Source organism: Glandiceps talaboti, chromosome 12, assembly GCF_964340395.1.
Source record: "Glandiceps talaboti chromosome 12, keGlaTala1.1, whole genome shotgun sequence".
Classification (NCBI taxonomy): Eukaryota; Metazoa; Hemichordata; class Enteropneusta; family Spengelidae; genus Glandiceps; species Glandiceps talaboti.
Genome location: NC_135560.1, coordinates 23,554,088 through 23,574,181, shown reverse-complemented (window position 1 = coordinate 23,574,181; position 20,094 = coordinate 23,554,088). Strand labels below are relative to the sequence as shown.

At 33.2% G+C, this 20,094-nt stretch overlaps 1 protein-coding gene across 1 annotated transcript in view; it reads right to left on the bottom strand.

Moving 5' to 3' along the window:
* Positions 1 to 20,094, bottom strand: part of LOC144443450 (uncharacterized) — a 42,393-nt gene that overhangs the window by 9,707 nt on the left and 12,592 nt on the right. The window contains exon 2 of the mRNA XM_078132929.1: positions 8,881 to 9,606. Within this exon, the coding sequence (XP_077989055.1) occupies positions 8,881 to 9,606 (726 nt within the window). The remainder of the gene's footprint in view (positions 1 to 8,880; positions 9,607 to 20,094) is intronic.

The window sequence follows — 20,094 nt, the reverse complement described above, 5'->3', positions numbered from 1 at the left end:
CACAAAAAAGAGTATTCTTTTCATGATTTACTGCATTTTGGAATTTTATATCCAACACTTGATAATATTCATACTATCTCCCTTTCAGATCAAAATGAAAATACATCCATTCATCATTTCTTTCACAACAGATGAACAGTGACAAAACCTGCTACGAACAGAAACCCGCTACAAACAAAAGTACGTGCACAAGTCAAATATAGTATTGCTTGTATCCATAACAAACATTATATCAATATTAAATTCTGCAACTTTGCAAGCTTATATCATTATTTAAAAAATAGTGTTATGAACTGATTTGCCTACGTCAAATTCCACTTGCATCTGTAAGTACAATTATAAGATCATATGGCTAAAATTGACACTGACAAGGATGCTAGTCAGTTGAAGCCTTTATCTGCAATCTGACGCCAATGTGATGAATATCAATGGACTGAACAAAAGACACTGAGAAGGGATTCACTTCAGTCATTTAAAGTTAATTCAAATAAAATTCAATCCTCGTAACCGTGACTGGATTAAGCTTCTTTATGTTATTATTGGATGGTAATTCCATTTTTCAATCTTCACGTACGTACTTTACGGAATTATTCGATGAGAAATTTTTTTTTCAGTAGTGTGATTCAGAAACAGTCAGACTGACGTTACAACTCTATCATCATACCCGACTGTGTAAAACATGTATCTACCTGATAATACTTTGTTTACGGGACAAAAAATCGTCTGAAATCTTTTGAGTTTAGTTTTGTTTATTTGTCTTTTTACATATCTACCACCCGTAATTATGAATTTCATGTTATTTGGCCTTCATTTAAATATCACTTATATTACTAATTGTTAACTCTCATTCAAACTAGATGGATTTATTTATCTGTACATGAGAAACTGTACTGCTACAGTTTTGGATTTGGGATTTTCTACGATATAAGAACAAATTTCTTCTCATCATCTATCAAAATACAATCTGAAAAAATAAAAATCTTTTCAAATTAGTCAAAAAAATATAAATGAAATATTGCATAAAAACTTCCATCAAACCGACTAATTTTCAGGACATTATTAATTCTGTCCAGGATAATTTTAAAATTGGATGTTGAGATGCTAGCATTTCATCAATATTCATTTGCTTATTACCAACAATGAGAAAAACACTTGGTAATTTCTGGATGATACACGTATGTTGTATGACCTTAGAATTAATGAACTCATGACCAGCAGACATATCCTGACATTTTCTGCATGTGCGGTCCCCGTCTACTCACACTGCTGTAATTAATTTTACAGTAAAACAGCACATTTTCTTTTAAGCATCTCGTTAAATGACCCATAAGATCACATGATTCATTTCAAGAATAACGTGAACACAGAAATCTTGAAATATGGTGGTATAATCAAGTCCTATTTCATTAAAGTCAAACAATACTCTATCAACAGAACTAAATTACTTTCACTGAAGGTACCAACTACTATTAGAGCTGACACTTCTTATTACACTCTTCTTTTTCTGACTCATATTTTGCCTTCAAGTCATCAAATCTGTAGCCTGTCTCATTCTACACGACATCAAAGTTTGAAGTTCGACAGCCTATCCCTAATTCCGATCTCTATTCATCCAAAATAAAACAGAAGTAAATTGGGGTGTTGTCATAAACATTGCTTAAATACCACTGCAACAGTGAATGTGCTATCTGGCTGGCTAAACAAGTGTAAATTGATTCTCTCCTGTCAAGTGACCTTTCGGCTTTCAATAACCCGACCTCTGACCTCACTCTTATAACGACCACATACAGCAGTCTAAAAGTCGACACACAGTCTTGGCATCGTAATCCTATAGTGTTCATGAATGTAGTCAGTGGTAATTAAGCCACACTTTTAAAGCACCAATGAACAACAAAACAATGGGTGTGTGGTTTTTTCATAATTTTTTTCTTGAAATTCATAAAATTAGTTTTCCCTTCACTCTGTATTTTACTCATTCTTTTACATGTGAAAGAACTATTCAAATGTTCAAATTTTTCAGAAACTTGAAAGACTGCAAACAGGCAACATTTTTTACTTTGAAGTCAATACAACGTCTGCACTACTGATAATGTTTTTCTAAGTTAGTTACTAATTAATCAATTTTGTCATTGGATATACAATCCAGCCCTTGTTCAGCTGCCTGGTGATAGCGATCCATGTAAAAACACAACACAACTTACAAAGAGCCCAGACTTAATGAGAAGCATGAGTCAAATATCATAACAATAACTGCTACAATGCCAATAATTGACATCTATCTATCTAATCTATCCACCGTGAAGAGTTTTGTCTATCAGTTTATTTCTTTAACATCAAATTTCAACTCTCTATTTCACATGAATAGACATTGTGCCTGTCTTGTATGTAAGGCAGTCCTTTGTCTTCAATGTAATAAATTACACATTCAACTTTGGGTTGATTGCTTAACGTATGTTAAACCACATGCTTATGTAGATGCAATATGCAAATTACCTTATGACTAAATGAAACCAATGTGATCTAATGATCAAGTGGATAGCGAAGGATGGAGAAATTACGACACAAAATCCGAACAAACATATCTGTTGTGACAAAAAGCTCTCAATAGCAGGCGCCAATGACAGTGAGAAGGTTGAATTAATACCATGAATCACAACATTCTATGGACCATTACACTGAGATAAAAGGCTTCTGTATAATTTTAGTTTCAAAGCTGTTCCTGGAAACATACAAAAAGCCTGATCAAAACAGGAACAGCTGGACTTTTCCCAAAGAGATTAGCCTTACTGACTATAACTGTCAGGCAGCTTGTGAATCAGGTTAAACTTTTCAGGCATCTCAACTACGATCAGTTTTTAGGACTGATATAATCTCATCTTATTGCCTGCAAAAAATTGCAAAAAAATGTTTGAAATGTCTATATACAAAAACCTCTGACAACTTTGCTTCTGAAACATGATAAGCTGTATATAACAGATTCAATATTGAATTATATCTCATTCTTGGCTTTTTATACTCCCATGCTGTAGGCCTCAATTCTTTGTCCTTTGTCCTCAAAATGAGCAGATTTCATGCTAAATTTTCTGTGGGTCTTTGACATGAGCGTATGTCATTGATGTATGAGCAATATGGTCTATAGGGAAATGACTGACTATACTTTTTACCGATGTGTGATTACCCAAAATGGCTGAAAGGCTTTGTCAATTTTGAAATGGTAATGTATATCAAGTGATACTGACTGCATATCATGGGAATAGACAAGAAATAAATGTCCCACTGTGTCTCAAGAACTATCCATCCTTTTTGTATATTCAAACAGTTAACTTGTTTTGGCTGTAACCTACACACTTTATTTATTTGCCAACTCTTGTGTTTTATCTTTGGGAACACAATTTCTTTTTCTTCCCAAAACACCACTCAGACAGATGGAAATTCTAAGAGCCATCATCACCCCGCACCCTCTAGGCAGTACTTCATAAAAGAATGTACAACATTCTTTTCTAAATTGTATGTTTTATCACAATGTATTCACATCACAATATCTGTCTGTATTATTCATGTCACAGAGATCTGGGAATACACGATAATAAACAAATAACAAAACCCTCAGCTGACTGAAATACCTACTTTATTACATAGCTATATTTGTCTACTTCTTAGCACGCCAAGAATATTCTGATTACTTGTTTCTATACAACAAAGTCCTTTAACCTCAACTTTTCAGATCGACTGCACTTTTCTGTACAATGCCATCTGTACAGACTCAGCAGGCTGGTCACCATCATGGCATTGTTCAGAAAAGTGAAAAGATATCTCTTTAGTGTATGTGCAGCATGCCTTAGATACCACACACACTAAACATCAGTAATACAAGCTTCAGCTGTTACAGTAAATGGTGTGTCCTATTTTCAAATCATGACAAAAAGAGCAGTTTTCAGTAGTTTGACAAAGACAACAGATTTTAGTTGGCATAGTAATCGAAACCACTTGTTTCATTTGTGTTATTCACCATCAATATGGCTGTTCAATTCTTGATTTATGGGCAATAACAGGAGAGATGAACAAATGTTATGAATGAACGGTTCTTTGTTTTCAGTAGACACCATACATGACGCTGTCGTCAGGCTATGTAATAAACAATTCAAATTTCATATACTTCAGCCTGAAAGACCAGGCCTTGTTTCTGCTTATATAACATGGGCAGCAGTGGATCAACGACTAGACCTTTCGGAAATACATAGTCAGTGACACAATTGAGAATTCAGTATGTGAACTCTGTACTACAAGTACATTTCGACCAGACCGACCTTGTGTATAATTTATATTACATTTTCTTTTGTCCTCCCGTGATGAACACACCACATACAAAAATTCAAAAACTTCCAATATTTGTCACAATTGAAGGCTATTTGTATTATGTCTTGAATTTATAACTTTGATGCTAAGGGTTAGTAGTATGTTTATTAGTGTTTGGGAAAAGGTACATGTATATACACATACACGGCTTTCCTAGGGATAAATCAACCATGATAACAAGAAAATTTTGTGAAAATGTTTCATGTAAATAACTACGAAAGTGTGTGTGTGTGTGTATGTGTGTGTGTGTTTGTGTGTGTGTGTGTGTGTGTGTGTGAGAGAGAGAGATCAAGTCTCTATATATGTATTACAGTTTTTGAGTTATACATTCAATAATTATTTTTAACTACAAATATGGCTGCCATTTGGTGAAATTTGCATATGTAAAACAAGTGCAGTGTACATGTCCCATATGATGTCACCTTTGAAATGAATGAAATTGGGTACTGCATGTCAAAGAAATTGTGTATTGCGAACATACGGAGTCCAATTGTAAAAGAGGGGCTACAAACCATCACAGCGCAACATGATGTTGATATAAATAAACCATATATCCTGGCTGTTAGAAAACACTCTTGACTAGTATCTGTGCTGGCCATTGTTTTGTAACTAAAGTCTGTATTTGTTGATTACATTGCATCTTAGACAAAAGATATGGCTACCTCTCTACCATACACAGGTGTGAAACTCAACACCTCTGTAATTAACATCAGTGACACCCAGCAGGTGATACAAGTATTTCAGTAACTTTATGTTAATAGGGGCTACATAAGGTCTCACCCTTCTATACATTTATCACTAAGCAGTCTATTCAAAAGAATGTTATTAATTGCTATATTCAACACCACTGTGTGCATGTGTGCTAGTCATAAACTTCAATGTTATCATAAAAATTGAAACTGAATCTCTCTTTCTCTCCAGGCTTTCTCTACATCATTTATAGCTGTTAGTATAAAGACACTTAATAATATATCATTTTCACAAAATAAACTTTGATGTAAAAAAAAAAAAACTTTGTTAAAATAGATATCACATTACTTGAAATACTCTTGTAATAGGGACGTGTTTTCACTTTCAGGTCAAATACGTGAGAGCTGCATTGTCTGACGAACTTAAGAAATTTATTGAGAGACTGCAGTCAGCCATAAAAGGTTAACGTAATTGATATACATGCCAACGTGTACTCTCCACTGTATATATATTGCAGAAACATGTCAAAACTGCTCCCTTCATGACTGACAGCCCAGTTTGAAAAAATAATGGCGATCTTCATTCAGTATCAATTTTCTAAACTATCTCTGTAGTGCTGTATAATATAACATTCTATTGGTGGATGAATTGCAATGAAGTATCGAGAGTAAACCTTTTTGAAACAGTTATTATAATATATTAAGTATAAGTGAGAGATAAAAGAGGGAAATTGCTTTGTATTCTTTGCTTTATGCCTGAATGATTACGAACATTGAGAGTGACATGGCCATGACATTGCATAAAACTGACATTAATATCTGATCATGCATATCTTAGAGTGATGAAAAATTCCATTAAATTCAATTAAATGGCTGTCTTGATATAAATTTACTTTTCTTCATCTCTTAAAATACCAAATGGCACAAAAAACAATACACAACTTTAAAAGACTTAGCCATGTTTAGCAAAATTGTAATTTGCAACTGCTAACCCGTCTATCCCATAATATCTAAACAGTTATCTTTTATACAAACATTAAAAAAAAACCAGTCCAGACAACTTTATAACAATAACCATGCGATATATTATGTTTGGTCATAAAAATCTTGTAATCAGATCTAGATACTGAGTTTTTGTTTTCAGTATTTTAACCTCACTGATACATTTTCCCCTTCACTATTAGGAAACATGTTACTCTCCATCACAGAGATTATCTAGTAATAAACACACCCCTATCAATTTATGGCAGGTGGTACCACAGGGGCGTGTAATATTTCATAGATTGTTGTTTTCCAGGTCTACAGACTAAATATAACAACCTTTTATATTCCTACATGTAAGGGGAAGAGACATTGATACATTTGTAGCAGCAAGATTCGTACAATATTTTCCTAAGAAAACGACATTCTAAGCAATAAGAAAACAACAATCTATGAAATATTACACGCCTCTGTGGGTGGTACAAAGGTTACCAGGTATTACTCAAATTGTGTGTTACTATGATGAGTTCTGATTCAGTGGTGAGGAGATGAAAATCTAAGAAATTAAGTTAGTTTGTACTACATAGTGTTTTAGAGACAATAGCACCCTGTATATAGAATATAATAGTAGTCAGTCCTTCACATATCCACTGTTGACCTTTCACCTTTTTTGTTAGGCATCATATGCTTTTTGAGATATGCAAAAAATGTACAAAAAGATTTTTTTTTAAAAGACAGAATTTTGATCAAATTATTTATTCGCAGAGTATGCGTACTATATCCTAGAGAAAAGAACAGCTAATACTTTTATATACTATGTTTATACACTCTGAAATAATTGTACTACTACACTCTGAAATAATTGTATGACTTTGCAACAGATGTATGTTGTCTTTTATCAATATCTTGCTTCATATTTGACATGATGTTAGTCATTTTAATTTATAACGGCTGAACTAATACTGAATTCCAGAATGACTATGTATAAGGTTCGAAAATAATGTGACAGATATGCATGGCATATCAAACAGGGTGCCTACAGTAATAACTGTGTGATACCACGCAAACATGCAAACGGACTTTGTACCGCCTGCCTGCCTGCGCTGTATTTGACTAAGGTTGTCTGTCTTTAAATATTTGTTAACAAACAAGCATCCTATCATTAGGAAGTCTCACAATGAAAACAATTTACTAAATATATCTTTGTGTTAATTATGTGATCATGGATGACACTAGAGTGGCACATGTACTGAGTAATGAGAAGAGAATATAATTTAATTTCTCATCAACCCACTCACCTTTTTCTATCTATTCAAGAATTTGCCCTTTAGGATTAAACTCAAAATATTGTCATCATTCTAACTGATTAATTAATTAATTAATCATAAAAATATAAAATGCATTATCATTGTTCATCACATATTTTTTAGGAATTTATATTCAGATAGTAATTGTTTCTATAAATATGATAAGTGACTTTATGTATTTTAATTCTGCTATTATCAAAATAACCACAGCACCAAAACTTAAGCAGATACTCTTTTCCAAAACAACAAAAAACAGAAATGTGGAATTTGGGGGGGTTAATCTCACTGTAAAACACATCGTATCATGACAAAATTATGAGAGGAAATTGTTAAAATTAAAATTTTCTAAATTTGGTTTTAAAGATGACTAAATTGTGGAACATTTTTTGACGTTAGGATTAGGTTAGGTGTTCCCAGCAGTTTCAAAAAGACAATGCAATTTTACAATTTTAACACAAACTGATTAATAGGATGAAATCCATCAACACAGAGACAGTAGAAAATGAGGAAGAAACAGGAAACACAGAGAAGACAGCTTATGACAGGACAGCTTTCATTTCCCTTTCAACCTTAAAACGTGTAAGGCCTGTGATGTTATTATCAAACTTATCTGAACCTGTAATGCCATGGAAATTTCAATTGCCTATCTAATCGTTTTTCAATAAAACCTCTCGCTTCTCTGATGAATGTAAATTACTCTTCTCTGCCTTACAAGCAAGAGAATCCTGTTGTGATACGAATACTTAGAAGCATTTAATAGCAGCATAAAAATACCATTACTGTTTTGGCCGATCATTGAATTTTGCCAGAATTGACTTTCTTTTCTGACACATTAATGGTTCTACCTAAATACATTTCAACTAGTCTTTACAATATATCAACATCCCATATTTGCATCAGTCGTTTCCCATTTACATCAGCTTCATTTCATAATTTACAAGGGTGAGCTGAGCTCAGAGGCCAGTGCATACAAATGTATATTCTCTCCTGAGGCCGACATGAAATGTACGCAAATGTTCATTATGATACAACTTTAAGAGATGAACATATTCATTTCAGCAAGAGTTCCTGAGAGAACAGGAAATTAAAATTTCAACGAAATACAACAGATTGCATCTTTCAGGACTCATCTATTTTCAACTTCATCCAATGAGGCAAGTCTTACACAAAGTCAAAGAGGTCAAGACAAAGGTCACATCATTTCTTAATTGTTTTTTTTTAAGTTGTCAACTTGTTTAGCATACTTTCCTAACTGAAACAAGACACTTGTTTTGATGGTTATTTAGAAATAATATGAGTAGAACTCTTTACAGACACTATATTTTTTTCTCAATTACTTGTTTGGGGTGTCAAACTAGTCTGTATGGTACAAAAACATGTCATGCCAATCTTTCAACCACAGATTTGACAATCCTGATATGGCCAACAACACCACACATTTTACAGACTAGTGTCAAACATGCTGTTTCTATCTTTGATAGCTATGACTATTATAAATGAATATCAACTGTTATGATTAGAATATTCTACCTGCATTAGGGCCTTACCTTTTCCCCTTTAGATTTTTTCCTTTCATTTTTCTGTTTTGGGGTTTTTGTGCTTTCATTTTTATTTTCGTTGTCATCGTCATTAGGATCATCTTTATCGCCACTGTCCTTTTCACGGTCACGATTATTATCACCCCCATCACGACCAGATCCGCTGTTGCCATCAGCATTACCATGGTAACCGTCCCCACTGGAGTTAGATCCATTGTTTTGTCCACTATCATTACCTCGGTTACTATTTTTATCTTGTCTGTTTCCACCATCTCGTTTATGATGACCCCCACTTCGGCCAGACTTTCCGCCTTTATCCTCAGGAGATTGTTTCCCTAGTTTTTCATTACACATTCCGTTTAAATGTTCATGACTACTTTGTGGTAATTCCATTTTTGTAGGTGTAACAGATCCGTCCTTTTTTTGTGAAATTTCGTATTTTGCAGATTCACTCTTCACTCCACTGGTTTTACGTTTAATCTTCATCTTACCAATTTTAAGAGGACTAGCATCAGGAGTGTTATTTTTCCCATCATTGGTATGTTTTTCTTTTTCTAAATCAGCATCTAAGTCAATGATCAGATCACCGAGTCCAATTTCCCACTCGTCACCGCTATCATATGGCAAACTGTTCTCCTGTTCCCGCAAAACATTTGCCATCTTTCCCAGAGGAGACACCTTCCGTTGTTCACTCGTGACACCGCCACTCTCAGAGTACTGACTGGTTATGTTTTCCTATTAAAAAAAAAGAATATGAAAGCAACCAAAATGAGTTTTTTGTCAATACACAATTTATGAAGTAATGTACAATGATGTCTTAGAGCTGACTTATATTGACCTTTGACCTGTTGATGTAACAATACAGCAAATCCAAACTGTGACATATATATAGCATATCTAATTCATACTTTATTTTCCTCTCAGCATATTTCAGAGATACATGCCTTAGCACAAGTGGGAAGCAGATAAGAATGGAGTCAATTTAATGTCACATCGTATTAGAAAGACAAAGATAAAGCTGTTATATCAGGTGTGCAGGAGACTTTTTTTTTCAGGTGTGCAGGGTGCCTAGAAGATGTATACTTTGACACCCATCTTTCCCTGGGTGTATGTGTTTTACAAGACAATCACACGTCACACTGACAGTGTTCTGGAGCAGCTTATGCCTAAAGGGATTTACACAAATCCCTTCCCCTTTCCTGGCAAGTTAGCTTTAGTGTTGCATGAAATGTCAAACGTCTGTAATATGTTGATATGTCCTTTGGGTAACTCGGTACATAGCTAAATTGTGTGCATGTCTTAAAAAACATAGCACTTACTAGAGGCAAGCTTTTGTTAGTCATCAATATTAGCTTTCATCTACATACTGATAAACAATGTCCAAATATGGCGATGCAAAAATTTGGTGAAAATTGTAGTTTTATGATATGTGAAACTCCTATTAACTGAATTAATATAACAATCTTTCACAGCTAATTTTAAATTTTGGTTACTCGTTTTCAGTAGGTTGTGATTATAAAACAGATTACTACATACAAGCTATGGCTGCATATCACAATATATATATATATATATATATTGCACTATCACCTAAAGACAGCACTTTTCCTCTTGTACATACATTGCATGTATTCTTTTGAAATACTAGACTAACTTCATTTTGTTCATTTTCTTTAAACTAAATCAAATATTTTTTTCACGCAAGTTTCCCACATTTTGTACAAAATGGAATATGTGTTAATCATCAAAATATTTTTTTTAAAATTGACAATTTGTAAGCTGAAAATTTTGGTGGAAAAATAAGCTCCAGTGTGACAGCAGTGTAGTACTTATCCATGCATGAAATAATTTCACTTTTAAATGAGTCTGATACACTGTTACCTTACACAGTCAATCAATGCAGCACTTAATCTTGTCATTTTTTGTACAAAAAATTCTAGATGGTGAAAACATGACAGCTGCAACATTTGAAAAAAATACAGAATTTGAAAATTCCTGACCTGAAATGATCAAACCACAAGAAAACTGTGCAAAGTGAAGTAATAACAGAGAGATGAAGTAATCTCAATATTACTGTAGTGAGGATGAACTTTTATCTCTTCCATTATTACAATAACCAGTACATCCCAATGGTCACATCAAATCTATTATCTCAATCTTTACTTTACATATACACGGCATCAAATTACCCACAATCCTCCAGTGGCTGATGCACAAGAGTGCAACACTCGTATTTGGAATATCAAGCAATTTCCATCAATTTTATCAAATTTTAGTAGTTTTTCACATGTCACATACATCAGACACAATTGATGTGTCAAATTCATTTTAAAAACTCATTCTTCACTTTTTTGTCTTATTTTCAGATTCAGTAAGAATTTTATTTTCTAAATGTTACAAATTTCCAAGATTTTACAATTTTTATCATCCTTCCAAACAATGCCTCAAATCCTGCCAACTTAACTTTTATTCAGCACAACCTGTTTTGACAACACCCCACCAACCCCCCCCCCCCTCCTCCTGACTAGTATTGTACTCAACATTTCTTTTGTGACCCTCACCCTCCCACCCTAACCCCCAACTAGCCACACTCCTAACATTACATGTAATCAACTTTTTAATGTAGCAATGACATTGTAGTGCATCATGGCAATCACTTCGGCAGTTTTTAAAGTCGTTTTGTCATTTACATACATCCCTATGCACACCCACAGACACACCCACAGACATACACATTTTGACATGCCTGTAACACTACCTTCACATCTATCAGTCAGTCTACTAAGCTGAAAGAGCCATGAAACTCAGTCTGTGACAATGTAAACAAAGAACATGACCAGACCTCTCAAAACAATATAACAAAAATCTAGCACATAATCACATCTGGTCATCATCAAATGTTGCTAAGCACACATGTAACTAGGGAGTGGACAGATAAGAATATAATCCCTGTGCAAAACACATACATACACACATACACACACACACACACACACACACACACACACACACACACACACACACACGCACGCACACACACACACACATACACACACACACACACACACACACACACACACACACACACACACACACACACACACACACAGATTAAACCTGCAATGTTCAGTCTTTTTTCTTTCTTTTTTTTATAAATGTCCATCACTCCGATTCAGCCTCACAATTTTACAAGTCTTTTTTCTTGACTATCAACGCTATCAAGATGACAGTACAACTGAGATATCAAACTGGCAAAGGGTGAACTAAGAGGTCAATTTTTAACTCTTTTCCAATCACGCAGGCTTATCATGAACACAGGAAAATAGGATTTTATTGAAAAGAAGACGACTGAAGTTGAAATATGTTGACCCTGTAGAATGAATGACATGTTGGGGAGATATGCCTCTTGACCTTCAAGATATCATTTCTAATAGATAGCATCTGATGGTATCTACCAATCCTTGATAGAATACATATACCTCTAATTGGACTCTCAAAATACAATCCTGAAGAGTTCATTTTTCCTCTATGATAATCCAGTTACCAAACCGTTTTACAGCCAAATATTTCAACATAATTTGTAAGCTTTATTTCCTATTATACTATTTTGGGTTTAAAGTATATCAACCTACTTAAAACCAAATATTCACAGGTCATTCTACTTTGTGTGGAAAAATTTCACATTTCCCTCCAAATTTAAATACCTACAAACGTACTGCATTTTTCCACATATTTTGGAAAAATTACATCTCTAGGTTTCACAGTGTAAACATGTTTTAAAACGCTCTAATCCTGCCATAGCCATTATCGTTTACACAGACCTGACCTGAAGAGAGGCCCTTTCAAAAATTTTTTTTTTTTTAATGATTTTGTAAATGAATTTCAAAGATTTTGTACTAAAATGTAAATGTAAATCTACAAAGTGTGATCTTTAGTCAAAGTGTTATACTCCAGTTACAAAGAGAGTCTGACAATATTACAACTAATATGTAGATAAAGCCACCAGATGTAGGCATCATAAATAAAGCGCAATATGTACAACACACTGCAATTCAGTTGGTGCTGATTTACTAGTCCTGTCAAATCTGTACTCAACCAAGTAAGTAATAAAGACACTTTCCAATGACACACACCAAGGCTAACATAAATCAACACAAATCACTCTATTTTCCATCCAATCTAAGTTTATCATTTCACAATCTGACAGATCTCTCATTTTTTTATCATGTTTACTTTACATTTACGATCTCTTTTGCTAAATTACAATATTCTCCAGGCAAACAATAAAGGTACTGCTAGCAACAACACAATATTTTTAATAGCCCAACAAAAGTCCTGGTTTACAAAATTAGCATATGTAAATGATATGCAAATAATATGCAAATAATAATCTAAATCCTCTAAAGCTGTGTACATTTATTTGACCTATTATTTCATGGTAACCATGGCAAATGTCAAGATTTTAGTACATATCAGTTGAAGGTTGGAAACAATTTCCTGTCATATCATTAAATTGTTAATTGTTTGAATGTCAGTCAGTTAGTACAACTCAAATGCAAATTGTAAGTTTAGATAAAGACTTTACTGAAATAAATAGACCTGACACTTCACAAATTCTATATTAACTATTAAAACTAACTTCACATAACCAACAAATGCTATCACTCAAAACAAAATTTTCCACTGTGTATATTATATACTGTAAACTGGGAAATTTTCGCTCAAGACTTATTTTCACTGAATATTTTGCCGGAAAACAAAAACACGAAAATAATTAGTATTAACTAAAACGCCATAAAAATTAGTCTTTAAGAACTAGCTGAAGACTTTAAAATTGCAAAATTTCCATGTTTACAGTAATTCTTAAATATCAAAAGTAATTCCGTTGACATTCAATACATGATACATTACTTTAGTGAAGTTACACAACTATTTCTGATCACTAACGTCAGCTTCACACACACACACTCTCGCTCTCTCTCTGTGACACAACTGTCTAATACACATACACCTCTGACAACCATAATACTCAGCCAATGTGAGAGAATGTGTTGTTCTCATTTTCAAGGCCTAAAGTAATACCATGTCATAGGATATTGGATGTGTAAGTCTATGGTAATAAAGCTCCACACATACATCACACCTTAAGGTCATACTTCTAAGTATGATTTATTGCATAAAACCTCTTATTTGGGTCCTCTAATGACTACTAACAGGACACAATTTCATGATAAACTGTGTATCATTTCCTTCTTGCAGTCCAAGGACTTGAAAGTAATGGACCGTCACGTAGTCACAATTCGTTCTTTCCAGCTTGATTGTACATAAATCTCCAACTATAAATTATGAACCACAACTGTGTTTGAATTTATAGATAACTGCATAGTCTTTGACAGTGGGTGACACTCATTCCTAGTCTGCCTTTAATCGATAAACAAGACCCTCTATTTCACCACATTTTCGTAGTACGCTACACAACATGACAACTTTAGATTCCAAACTAATTATCTGTGGGCTTAAGTTAACTTTTGTATTTGCCCTTGGCGTAGAAGAGAATGTAAAATGCATGCCAACATCTATGTTAATGAAGGGTCTCTAGGATAGAAAGCCAACAACATGTGTCTAGGCTATATTATACAGACTTGTAAGCTAATACTGGACTGTACATGAAACAACTTGTGGTACCGATTCAAAACCACTTCTAGACAACTTAAGATTCTAAATTCACTTCAAATCTGTACTTTTAGACAGTGAAGAATGTGCTATTTATCGTCTTATGATTACAATGTACCTTATAATCAAATAACACCAATATTGTTATTTCTAATGATTTTACCATGGCTTCTAGTTTGAAATTCAAGCCCTTTGTTCTAAAGCCGTGTAATAGCATCTGGTCTTGTTCTAGGCTAGGTCAACTATGTATATAAACTCTGTACAAATGACATGTTTACATTCAACTGAAAAGCTATACTGCTGACTTTAGCCTATCCCATGTTATAATCACTGCTTGGTTTAAGCAGTATTGACCTTCACAATGTGAGATAAGGTGACATATGAGCTATTCATAACACAGACAACTCTTCACAGCTCCTTAATATCTCTACATGCAGCTAGATAAAAAACTCATGAAGGCAGCCATGAAGTTTATTATCTCCAGTTTCATGTGTTTGCATTCTACAACAGCAGGAAGGGTGTAGTCTCTCAATTTTTAACATATGCAGACACTTTTATTTAAAATTACATCCTAACTTTCTGTGTTTAGAATTTCACTTCTCATAACATGTCACTCTTTGGTTGTAAAGTTGAAAGTGAAAATACCATTTTGTTGAAAAGCTTTCAGAAACAGTCTGCAAAATTGTTTAACTTTAATGTTTTCTTTTCTTGTGTTTTTGTTTTTAGAATTTCAATTTCATAGCTAAGCTTTCAATTTCCTAATGAAATACAAAACTGTCTACCTGCAAAAGGCAGCCATAATTTGATGACATCTCCTGGGAAGGCATTGATCAAAGCTTGACCTCTGACCTAACACATGTTATACAGTATATCTCTCGGCACTTCCTGTGGGTAAGAGTTTGTTTGAAGAGGTCGGTGGAATGAATGCATTTTAAACATCTTTGAAACATCATCACATTTGAAGTATTTAGGGTCAGTGATAGACCAGGCAATGAAAGACATGTCCAAGTGAAAATATGCAGAAGCCATTTCTCATTTATTGAAGTGGGAGGGACTTTGAATCTACTCAAACTGCATGTTATGTTGAAATTAATATGTTACCAGATATGGCAGGAAATATTACATCAGATGGCTGGGAAATATTTTATCAGATTTTTTATCAGATATGGCGAAAATCTTTATCCTGTATGTGCACTTCAATATTGACTTAAGTTGAGAAGTAAAAAGTACAGTAAATTTCCTCACTAACTTCACATTATATGTCAGAAATACTTGTACAGAAAAGAGGAAAAGAGTTCATTTATACACTAAATAATCATCATTATCTGTTTTTTGCTATCACATTGACTGCAAAGTTGTTTATAAACTAGGTGCCATACTGTTTAAATTAGCTGCCATGTTTGTTTGAAATGGCTGCCATGTTTGTTTGTGATGACACTATTGTTTCCCTATGTCTGATTACACATGTAAACTGATTACACAAACAATCTATAACAGTAGATAACAAGGCAAAAAATATCAACAGATTTTTTCATTCTACATCAAACCTAATAAAGTACAAACACATTTGATGGAAGAGTCCTGTTGTAACTTCCACATGATAAATGTCAAAACTGTGCATAGTTTGACTTGAATGTGTTGTCATAACAAGTTATGTTGGCGTAAAATTGATCATATCTATAACAGAAGTCAATATTCACTCAGGCATATGACCAATTCTTTGTGACTGGCAAAAAATGATTACCCACAATCCCACATTGCTATAATACTTAATAGCTATCTGAAGGCCCTACATTGTTGTCAACACACATTATACATACTTGTCGTTTTACAGTGTAATAAAGTGAACTAAAAGAACTTCTTTCCAGTGTATCGCTTGATTAGGTAAATTGCCAAGTACGTGTATGAAGCCAACATTATCAACCTTTGTGCATCCTTTAAATGGCTTATTGCAAAATTACGATGTCAAGATGAATTTCTGAATTAATTAGTTTTGTGGCTTTCTATTTTGTTCCTCTTTGAAGAGTTCAACATGTTTTTTAAAATTTCAATATCGATCACTTACTATTGTACAAATCATTCGAGTAAATAAGACTATCTTCTCTTGAAATCTAATGGTCTCCTTAATTTCATATCTTTTTATTATGATTTTTTCAAAAACTGTACATTTTATAATCATATGGAGTGTTTACATGTACTTCTTGTATATATATATATTTTTTTCATACTATAAAGGTGAAACACTTAATTTGGTTGATAAAAATTTAAATTTAAATTTATTAATGTTAGCTGCACCAGGAAAACATTAAACAAATTATGCAAAACAAAAATTATTTATATTTATATTTATGTTCTCATCACTAGTAATATATCATAAAACTGACTACGAAATGCAATTTTTTGCTATAATGGTGGAACAAACAACTGCTTATTTCACTCAAACAAATATTGAAAAATTGACTTTTTCATAAATTTATTGTATTGTTCAGTAATTTTTCAAAACATAAACTAAAGTCGTTCATAAATTCATACTTATATAGGATTAAACATTTCAAATATTGTGTTAAAAATTATATGAAAAATTAATTTTCCAAATCTGAAACGATTATTCCATGTGTACATGATATTTCATTAATAGTTGTTATATTCTACTACCTGTATAATTTAATACATTACTCTTTATATAAATCCTTCAGATTTCAAGGACAAATTGACACATAAAAACAATCAAAATGGATTTCTACTGGTATACTATGCTATTAATTTCTAAGCATTGTAGATGACGTGGGAAAGTGTTGTTTTTTGCAATGCATACCGAGGTAGTTAAAGTTGTAATCAAAATATTGAAAGTATTATGATGGACAATTCATGCTAAATTGTCCATGCTAAAAAGACTAGGGCTAAACACATACATGTACTGGGGTGAAACAAGGAAGGAAACAAAAAAAATGACCTCATGTACGGTCTCCTGATAAAAGTATTATTTACATACAAATCCACAGGGATTCTTGCAGAGTATTGCCACAGCCACCTTCTATGCGAGAAGGAACAGCAATTTCGACATCCGCAGTCAATTTTGCTGTTAACTACATCACTAAATAAACCAACTTGCTTGAGGCACTGCCCACATGACACCTGCCCTAATAATGCAATACAGACTCTAATATCACCAAATTACAAATGCAGTTCTTCCATATTTACCTGCATGGGGAGTGATTTTGATGTAATGACTTATTTGAAATTACAATTCCAATTTAGTCATCAAATCCGATGATGATGCCCGGACAACAAGCAACGCACATTATATTCACTTCAGTTACTAGCTAATCTCCAAATACATGTTAAAATTGCTAATGCAAACATCACAAAAAAAAAAATTGTTCAATATCAACTGACCTAAAAGCTTAAAAAATTAATCTTTGAAAAAACGACCCCTGATGGATTACATATTTTCAGGGCATTCAATCACTCAATCCAAGAAGGTGTTTATCAAAGTAGATTAACATTGCTACTTGTAAATTACATTTTCTCTCACTGCTTCCATATTTTGTGTTACAATCTAATGGCAAGTTTAGTAGACAACATTAGTACACTTCAGACTGGCAATTGAGGAGAGGATAAATACAATCATTAGAGTTTGACCAGGGTGATTTTTATAGACGCCACATAAAATAATGCCAATCTTTGTTAGCTCACTGTCGGTTGCCATGTCATCAGGCTTAATATTCTGAATGACATTCTAATGAAATTTATAAAACACATCAGCTTCTATTTAGTGAAAGGTTGTAGATATGTCACTTTCCACATTTATACGTTTGACAGAAAAGAAAGATCTAACAATTCTACACATCCTGACAGTACAACAGACACGTTCATCTTTTTAATGTACGGATTATCACACTACAGTTACTTTTCCTATTTTATTATCTTTTTCAATTATAGTCCATACTCTCATTTATTCAATTATAGTCCATATTCTTATTTAAATCATGTAGATAAGACATATCAAAGTTTTGACCTAACATGTAATTTATTTTGATGCCCTCAATTTTTAGCATACAGATATGCATAATTCAATATATACATTAACACAAGTTATGTTGCAGTGCATTTTATATTCTTATCTTGAACTATCATTATTTTCTTTAAAACCACAAACAGGTACTTGTCTTCAAAAAAATCTAAAATAATCATAAAATGTTAATTTTTAAAAAAAATTTAAAGGTCAAAGTGATCATGTTTCACTTCCAGTATTTTTGAGTACATATTCATTCGAAAAGTCAGTTTTGAAATATTTGTATTTTCAACCAGACTAGAGTCTTGCCCTTAGCTCTACATAATGATACACATGCACACGTCTACAAGTTATTTTATGAGACAACAGAGATACATTCTTCTGAAATGTGGAATGTTGATAAAATGATGTGTGAACCGATATACATCACAGATGTGATCAATCCACACAGTCAGTTCAGCAGCAAAAAAAAAAGAATTAGCAACAGTGATAAAGGGATATACAACATATTTCGGTTGTCAATTATTCACATCAAATTTAGGATCAAATTTGAAGTCAAAATGGAAGACAAACAACAAATATACACAAAGACCAAAACCAAATATTTCACACAGTTCAGCCAAAAAAATGACAACAATGATAAAGTGAAATGCAACACAATATTGGATGCAAATTATTCTCATCAAAATTAATGCTATTAAATGTTAATCAAAAAGAATGTACACACACACAGACCAAAACCAAATATTTTAACTTTTGGGAAATTATGTAACACTAACACAGAAGCTTAGACACACTGGTAGTGTCACTTTGAAATGTTAGTTTTCTTGAGTAAATATCACTCTATGCCAACAACTAAGTACATATTACGACACTTTTATTATTTTATTTGCACATCTTTTCATTTTGAATTGAGAATAGTGTGTATTTGGTTAGTTGTCATTTAAACTGAATAAATATTGATTTGTTTGGAATTACAGGGTGACTGGTCTACAAAATAAATTCGTCGGCTATATTACAAAATGACTGGTCAACATATATAATTAAAATGTACTGCTACATTGACCCTCAATTATTTTAACCTTTCTGCTAAAAAGTCCAACAAATGAACTAAACAGTCATAAACAGGCTTTTATATCACTGCAAGTCACGATAAAAAATATGAGTCTAATTTTGGTTTTGGAACTGAATATACAATTTGATATACTTTGTGAAATTGCTTCGGTTCAGCAAAAGACTCGGAAAAGCTTTTAGAAGGACTTTCCTACTAAAGTCAACTACTGATACAGCATGATATACTATTTCAGCATTCAAGGCAGGAAATTCAATCCTTCTAGCTGAGTATTAGTTTTCTTGCCACTCTATTGGTCTTTGCTTATTTTCAGTGAACTAAAAGGCCCCACAGAACATCTCTTCAGTTAGGCAGCGATTACACACATTGATGGGATGAAAGTGTACACAGCTTTTCTTCCTCTGGGGGTTAAATAAAGTCACAACTATCACTTCAATGCGTCTGACATCTGCCACTAAAAAAT